This window comes from Rhea americana, unplaced genomic scaffold, assembly GCF_003343005.1.
Source record: "Rhea americana isolate MKP2758 unplaced genomic scaffold, rheAme1 scaffold_30, whole genome shotgun sequence".
NCBI classification, from domain to species: domain Eukaryota; kingdom Metazoa; phylum Chordata; class Aves; order Rheiformes; family Rheidae; genus Rhea; species Rhea americana.
In genome coordinates this window covers 2,140,686-2,149,647 of record NW_028186424.1, presented here as the reverse complement: position 1 = coordinate 2,149,647, position 8,962 = coordinate 2,140,686, and the positions used below count along the sequence as shown (strand labels likewise).

The 8,962-nt window shown below is 37.6% G+C and overlaps 1 protein-coding gene across 1 annotated transcript in view; it reads right to left on the bottom strand.

Moving 5' to 3' along the window:
• Positions 1–467: 467 nt before the first annotated feature.
• The window catches only part of WFS1 (wolframin ER transmembrane glycoprotein), a 38,251-nt gene continuing 29,756 nt past the window's right edge, over positions 468–8,962 (bottom strand). Inside the window, exons 7-8 of the mRNA XM_085309590.1 lie at positions 6,078–6,223; positions 468–3,152 (exon numbers count right to left, since the gene is read on the bottom strand). Coding sequence (XP_085165716.1) covers positions 1,344–3,152; positions 6,078–6,223 — 1,955 coding nt within the window. The 3' untranslated portion in view covers positions 468–1,343. The remainder of the gene's footprint in view (positions 3,153–6,077; positions 6,224–8,962) is intronic.

Genomic DNA, 8,962 nt, shown 5'->3' with positions numbered 1-8,962 from the left:
GGGATGCGCACTTCTCTGTGCCTCCAGGTTCTTCCAAACTGAGGACCTGAGTCAAGACTGAAGGGGTCCCAATAGTTGGAGTGCAGCCACCTGCCTCATTTTTCCAAAAGTATCTCCTTCCCCATCAAATGTGTTTTCACTCATAACTTTTCTAATTAATGACTGATATGCAAAGGCAAAAAGGATATAATGCATGATCAATAGCAGAGTGTTCAGAAAAACAGTGCAGTGTAGCTGTGAAATCCTCACACCCCTCACCCACTGGTTAAAAACAGGTGGCAAGTCACAATGAAAGCAAGAGTAAGGAGTATCTATAGATCTCACAGCTGCAAGAACTTTGTCTGACATACTCTAATTTTACTACTAGCTTGAAATAACATGAAGTTCAATTTCAGGTATCCCATATGAGAAGTTTAAAACATGAAAAATACAGTTTAGAAAAGAAAGCATCATAAACGCTCATAATGTCAAAGCACAATGAACAACTGCTGTATTCCATTTTAATTCAAGTTCATATTTCATATTTATTTGCACAATACAAATCATTAAATATATTCTATTTCAGTTTCTATTGTAGATATTTTTTACGTACTATTTTCAGTTGCTTTGGCTTGTCTGTTACTGGCATCATCACAATACCAGCCTTACAATCTGGTGTTTGTCATTCACACACCAGCATGGATAATAACTTAGCATCATATATGTAGCTATCATAACCAATTAAAACAAACAGCATATTTTGTAAAGAACATTTAAAGCAAAATCTCTTTTTATAATCTTGCTGGGATGTGAAATGGTGTGTCCTTTCAAAAAACTTTTTAAATCACTATCTTGCTGAATTCTGTACACACAGATCACTCATCACCAGGTACTGACTCTATGACTATCACCTTTACCTGGAAAACACCAAATAAATACAAGGGATACAACAGCTTATGTTGCGTATCAGATTATCTATTCTAAATCATACATGTGAAAATACATATTTGCATGTGTGAATATTTAAAGAGTAAAGTGCTTTTAACATCAAGCAAGTGAATGAATCTAGTGTTGTACCACGGGTAAATAACATGTCCATTTCAGACAAAAGAGTATCCATGCAATTAATCAGCAGCAATCCTCCACATTCACTTAAAATAACATTGAACTAATCACCTCAGTCATAAGGCGTTTAAAGGCAGGATACAGTGTATACACTTACAAAACTCAACCAGTACTCTACAATAGCATAGGTTTTGAGCATTGCTACAGCAGGAATTTTTTTTTCCTTTTCAGAAGCCAAACCTTTGGTAGTGTAAATGCAGTGTACATTGAAGATGCTACTGAACCAACAAAAGAACTCATTATGCAGCTGACAGGAATGGGAAGAAGAAAAAATCAAAAGCAAATTTAATGGCTTTATGCACTGTGCTCCTCCAGTCATGCTCTATTTTCACATGCCTCCCCGCAGGTAAGAGTTTAGACATGCAATTCAAGCAAGTGATTGCTTTCAGTTCAAAGACAGGCCATTTACTGCCAAGACGACCCTCTAGAATTGTGCTGAATTCAATTATACTTCCTTGCCTCAAGTTCAGCAACACTTTCTTAAACTCATTGCTTGCCTTCAGCACAATATCTTTGGTTATATCATCCTCCTCTACAGACTTAGTTCCGTTTTTGCTGCTGAAAGGCATGCCCACAGTTATTTCAAATTTGTACCGATCAAACATTTTCATGTGGCAATTATGCTTTGTCAAATACTTCAGACGACACAATTCYTCCTCCTCCATAGTAACGTTTTTGGGGTCACAAAGAGGGTAGGTTTCACCGTACAAGCATCTCATCCAATCACCAATAAAGAGYGGAAGCATATTTATTGCAGATTCTGCGCTATTGTCAATCTCTGTAACACGCACGTATTTGAACCGCCCAGTCCATGTCACTCTGTGTCCTTCCAGGTGACTACACAAAATCTGAGTACGCGCCATGTTAGTCTCCTTCCATGATCGGGGTCCACAGAGGAACGCATACTGATTCCATGTCAAGGTGGAGTTGTAAACTTTCATTCCCTCAGATCGATAGACATAGAACCAACAAAACAACACTACAGCTGTAATCCACACCAAAATAAGTTTCACAATTGAGCTTCGAGTGAGGGATTTAACCATTTCAACTACAGAGAAGTTAGCTTTTGTCCACCATCGGAAGAGCAAAGGGACAGTACACAAAACCAGAGTCACTACAATTTTCATGAGTTCCAGAGACACGAACCACTTAATGAAATGCACAAAACACATGAGCGCAATGCCTACACCTAGCACGGGGAGCGCAAAGAGAAACAGAAAATAACCAAYTGACGCACGAATGAGTCCAATGCCAGAGGACTCACGCAGAATAACCACAGAGAGTTCGCACCACATGAAGCAGACCAGATATGGGACCAAGTAACAGTAGGTGCCTTTAAAATTCCGTAATTGTGCCATTCTGAAGAAAAGATAGAACAAGTACAAAAATAAAAGGCATGGGATGCTTACGTTTATCACAAAGAAATGGCCTACAGGAACAGTAAAGAAGGTTTTACCTAAGAATTTTAAGTAGCCCAAATTCACAGGCAATACCTGCAACAGGGATAAGCAACCAGCTGCTATCTCAGTCACTAGTGCTCTTCGTGTGTAGGGTTCTGCACATGTGCTTAAACTCATGTAACTTGTCACYGTGAAGAAAATAGAGATAGTAGCTAACTCTGAGCATGGCATACAGTCTTTGCTTGCTATAGGGAAGGAAAAAATGACAAAGAATACTGASAGCAAAAAATAAATGTATGGCTCTAAGTGATTCCATCCAAAGTTCACCTCAGCTTGCTCAACATCTAGGTTTGGCTCAAAACGAAGCAGTAAGTCTGTCAGGGTGCGGAAGTTTTCCCAGGCCTTACTATCCTGAAAAACCTTCAGTGTGCAAATCACCATAGAAATGAAGGACAGGTAGAATATGACTAATGGGATAATGAAGGCAAAAAAATCAATTGTCAGATTACTGATAATAAAGAAAAAAATGAGAGCATTGATATGGTGTGTTGGAACAATGGTAGACAGCCAGTGCATTCCTGCCTTTGATGCAATATCTATAAGGTACTCTTTAATTTCCATAATGGCATGAAGTGGATATTTTACAACCTGGAAAAGAGAAAGAGACATTTTATTTATGAGCAGTTTTAGTACATCACAGATATTCTTAGCTGAAGCAGTCACAGTAAGTTGTCTAACCTCAGTTGACATGGAAAGATTCTTATTTCAGAAGAATGTTGCCAATAAAATGAGATTACTTTGTCTGAGATTATTAGCTCTGTTTTGATTAATTCAATCAGATGAAGCTCAGAGGCTATTTTGATTTCAGCAAGGTATTTCATTACCTTTGACACATATTATTAAATTGCTTCCTAGTCAAATATTCTGCCTTGCTAGCTTTGCACCAAAGATAAACAGCAGACCTGTACTATCTGAAGTCATTACTTGAGCTGTGAGTACTGTAGCTTAAAGCATTTAACTTTGCCACAGTTCTGCAAGGATTATGTTATAGATTCTGTACTATTACATGCACTTTACTATATACAACAAGTCTTTACAGCTGTGGTTTATTTAAAAAAAATCCTGCCCAAGTATCTAGGGATGCAGCTGTCAAAAATCTCTGTATTTTCTGAATACTAGAAATACCTTTCACTGAATATATAATAATAGCTATTCTTTTAACCCTAACCGTACACTGCCTATCTTATTTGGCATTTTCCTATACAGGAACATGACAAGAGTGGAACTGCTGGATCAAATCCTTCCCACCACACTGGTGGCCAGCCACACTCTTTGTGTAGGACAAAGATAATAATAATAATAAAAAGACAATCTAGGRGATAGGATTTTTCAAACAGATGAATATTCAAATATTAGCACCCGGACGTTAGACACTGCAAACAACCCTTCTTCCCTCAGARAAAGACAATTTTTACATTTTCCCAGAACTTACACTTTTATAAATTAATTACTTCAAAGGAAAGGTCAAAACTGCTCCAACAAAGATCTGTGCACGATGAACTGAGGCAACAAAGAATACTTGAGTATAAGGCTATTTATTGGTGGAGGTATCCCTGTTCATCTTCCTAAATGCATCTCTTTCTGAATATTTGTTATTTGAAATGCTAGCCAATAGTTATCTAACTATTCTTTTCCCCTTCATATGACAATAGTTCAATGACAATAAAAACTCTGATGGCAGCAGGCAAAAATTCCCTATCTAGCTTGAAATTTATACCAGTATTGAATGTATGCATCTTAAATCTTCCCTTCTCCTTTCACTGCCCAAAGAAATGCCACTATATGAAAACCATTGACAGTAAGTTCCACCTTCTTAAATTCCTTCATAATAGAACCTTTTTACACCTAAAAGCCATGGATAATTTTCCCCACTTATCCTTCTTATTTAAATAGGAACAGGCACGGCATTATATAATAACATCTGCAATAAAGGTATGGCAGTTATGATAGAAACATTTAAAACCTTACTGAGACGTAACCAAGTTAGACTGCCTCCTTCCAAAGGAAAACATTATTCTTTTCTCATAAATATATATGTATTATATAAAACGGTAACTTTTAACACAGAGCTCCCAACTTGTGCCTAGGCAATCAACCAACTTGTGGCCCTACTGGCTAAAGCAGAGGGTCAGATTTGAAGCAGCAAGGGTTAAACTAAGGTTTGCCCAGCCATGCCTAAGGGCGAGTTGGGCAGGCGCCCTTGGCAATAAAGAGTAAAGGGGCTTAGATCCAGCAGTCACTCTCAWATGCTTCTGAGTCAATTGGGCATTCTTCTGTGCCAACTCAGGGATTGCAAAATCTATGGGCTGCATGGGATGGGAATGCATGACAGTGCAATTCCCCTTCTACGCATGATAGCTCTCCTTCTGTGGATGATTCCCAGAACCTAGAAAGAGCTCATGAGAGTTGCTATTAGCTCCTGATCCTGCTCTGGGTGGGATTTCAAAAGGTAAGGGCTCTCTGGCACCTCCCTTTTGTTCCCAGGAGAAGCAGCTACCAAACACCAGCCCCCTACCCAGCTCAGCCCAAGGTTAACAGCAAACTTTTATTCCCTGCTGCTAATGTCTCAATCACAGTTTTTAAACTAAGAGTCCCTTTTGTTAAGAAATGTACATCTAAAAAGACTCAGTGAGAACCAATGCCAGTTCTTCATTTAAATAGGTGGTCTCTACATAGCTAAAGAGAGGGAGAAGTAGAAGGAAGGAAGGAAAGCAAGCAGGTCCAAACCCCACACCAGAGACGTTCACTCTACTCACCACAAAACGTAAGGAAAGGTATAATTCTCCTTACTTTATTCTAATGAGAAAGTGAAGCGCTCTCTCAAAAAACCCCACGTTCTTTCTTTCTCTTTTCCTAACACTCTCACACTTCTATCTTTCGTCAGTCATCTTTGCTCTAAGTTTCTTTAAATTGTAATTGGATAATCTTTCAGATTCTGGGAGGTCYCTTTGCCAGAAGAATTACTGGACATATAGTCCCTATTTGATTAAACTGAAGGCTGCTGAATTAGCAAAGGCCTGACTAAGGTTATGATCCTTTACAGTAGAAATCCTGTATTACCAGCWACTTACATTTTTAAGGAACCCTGTAACAAAATATGTATGCTTCTACATTCCTATATTTTATTTCTGTGAAATCAGACTCTGCATTTATGAATGTTGTGATCCRTGCGTATGTGTCACACCGGGAATCTAGACCTTAGCCTCCTCACTTGCTACCCTCAACCTTAGAGATTCTAAATGTGTAGGTATCATTTGAACTAATTTCCCCAAATCAGYTTCATTTTTTGCATAGAGAATGCATGTTGTTCCTTGTCAGAGGCAAAAGCCCTACAGGCAAAAAGAAAACCCATATATATGAAGTAAAGTCCAAAAAGAAATTATAGCAACGTTTCTTCTAGTGACCCACAGTGGCTACATATCAGCTTTGAGAGTCAAGTGCAAGTCACCTTTCTTTTACCTTAAATGTGTAAGATATCCCTTCAACATAACRTGTTCATTATTGGCTTTTTACCTTCAGTCGCAAAGGTAGCTCTTCAGGAGTCTTCCCTGCCAATTCATCATCTTCCTCTTCCTGCATAATCAGGTTAGACGGGATGATTCCCTTTGCATACTTCTTGGTAATTTCAACAAAGTCATCCAAAGCAATGTATTTTTTAGCTAAAAGATAAAAAATGAAGACTCTAAGTACATAGTCGGTATCAGTACTGCACTGCATAGATAACATGAGTTGGAATATTAATTCTTCTTTCTTGGTATTGAAGAAGCTCCACTCTGGGTTTCAAAAATTGAACTACTGATAACACAGGTCTGTCTTTCGACCTTTCCAGACACTGGTGCTGAAAACAAACTGCTTGTGCCAGCAATATGACTACTCTAAATCTTGTTAGACTAGTAGGAAATTATATTATATTCTTAAATAGAAAACCAAAGCAAGTGAATGTAGTTTAACTGCAAATATTCCTGGGAGAAGAGACTACTGGATTAGGTTACAGAGTTTTCATAGACAAAAAAAATATACTTGGTAATTTCTTTGGAGAAATCTTTTACGTAATAGATATTGAAAAGAAAGAATTGTACAGGAGAAGTAATGAATTATCTRTACTGAAAAACTGACTTCTGACTTGATGCTCTGAATAGTCATTTTTCTAAGTTCATTAGTAACAGATGAATTATAATTACATGAAATGCCAAATTACTCGTACCTACAAGACTAAGTATAATTACTGCTCGTGTATTAATTTTATGTGCTATGTGGCTATACAATAAGTCTCCCCCAAATACATGAACTACAATTTAAAATAAATACCCAACAATAAAATACTTTGTTCAGTTGTACACAGCAACAAAATTTAACATTCTGCCTATTTGAAAAGTATCCAAATAGGAAGCACACAACTCAGTTACTGGTATAAAGTACCTCTGCCACTGATATTTTGTCACCAACTTGATAATATTGGCCATAATTCAATAGCTACACATGGCTCCACAGCAGGTAATGGAGAAGAAAACTTTTGCCTAAGGGTCCTCAGACAAATGCCTCAGACCCCAGGAGTTTCAGAACAGTGAGTTAAAATCAAATAAGGTGCTGTCCCCGGAAGCCTGAAAAGAAGTTCAGATAGGAACCTGTATCAGAAACATCAGTTCAAAATACTGATTTTTAACATCATGCCTTTCCCATTCCCTGAACTCTAACTACCAGAGAAGTTCAAGGAGCAGGGGCATTCCACCAGGCAATAACCAGGAGTGGACACCAAAGGCCAGTGGCCCTCAGAGATTCTTACCCACTTTTATGAGTRGAAGGAGGCATTATCTCAAAAGTCTCCTGTGGCAAGACAGAAGATGATTTATACACTACTTCCAACTTTTTTCCACAGCCAGTTCCTTGCATTAGCATGGATAGCTAGTTTCTATGGTAGATAAGTTTGATGTCATTTGTAAAGGAGGATAATTAACTGCAACTTTTTTCATATACTCAAGCAACTGACATTGCTGCAGATATGAAAGACTTTTGAATGACAAAAAATCTGTAATACACCTCCTACACAGTAAGTATTGCTAGTCAGCTGACACAAAGATATGAAAGCTGGCTTGCTTAATACTAGTTTAAGCTTTTAAAGAGACAGAAAAATTGAACTGTTTCATTAAGTTTAAAGTCACAGAATTACTGGGTTTGAGCCTATAATTTTTTAAGCTTATAAAAACACTATATATAGATAAGTTACATATAGCATTTTATAGCATATGCTATAGCATATATAGCATAATACACTAGCATTTTTTTTTTAATGTTAAAAACTCCATAGATACAGAACAAAATAAAGTRCTTCTGTGAAAATATCTACTACAGGAAAAGGTGTGTCAAAGGGGTTAAATTGAAAAAGCAGTTTACAAAATATCCCTTGCTTCAATCTTACAACTTGGATGTTGACTTCTGCCTGTATCTTTAAATTTTAAATTTTTTCCTTTGCATTGCCAGTACCCGTATGTCATACAAAATACCGTCTGGCATTCCTCCTAAGTAACAAGAAATGATTTAACCTTTTGGTAACTATTTTTATCATTCACAGCCTGTGAGGCCACATCGCAAGGCACACAGAAGTCAGAGAATCCTTAGCTGTCTTTGGTGGGCTTCAGATCAGGCCTAATACCAAATACGCCATCTAAATTAACTGCCCTACTTGGACAAAAATACAGCAGCAAGATAGGTTTTTCCTGTGTAACCAGCAAGCAGACAGGATTAAAACATGGTAACAGTTCTTTCACAGGACCATAGGACATTTTGAGAGCRAAAGAGTTAACAGCTTACTATGTACAGATGGCCTGTCGAACGTGATGACATCTATACTCTAGGCAACCATCCTCTGACAATGTCACCTCTCACACTCTGTCTGTGCCTCCATTAAGTATATGCCAAATCAGACATCTGAAAACCAGTACCTGGCTTAAAAATTACCTTCCAAGTATTGGTAAGGTATCAAAGGTAATAAAGCCAAAAGAAACTCTCCCRCTGACAAGACAAACAGCAAAACTCACTGGATAAAAGTAGTAAATGCTGGATAGTAACAGCTATTCTGTTCACCCATGAGCAGGCAAAAGCTCTCTAGAGAAGAGGGAACAGCTTAACTCCTGCTTTAAGTGTTTGATGAAAACTTTTCATTTTTAAATGTTATTAGTATTTTGTCACTGAGGTGTCTCTTAAATTGATATAAAAAGTGTATGTTGTAGATTCTACTTCATTATTCACAGATTTTTTCTTCAATTTGGTTATGACAAATTCCCCTGCCTCCCCCATCCATCGTAGAAAAATATGCACATCAATTTCTGCCTACGCTTACATTTAGGTTCGTTTACTCTCCTGTTATTTCAACTGCAATTGAAGCCTTCAAAAAAAGAAAA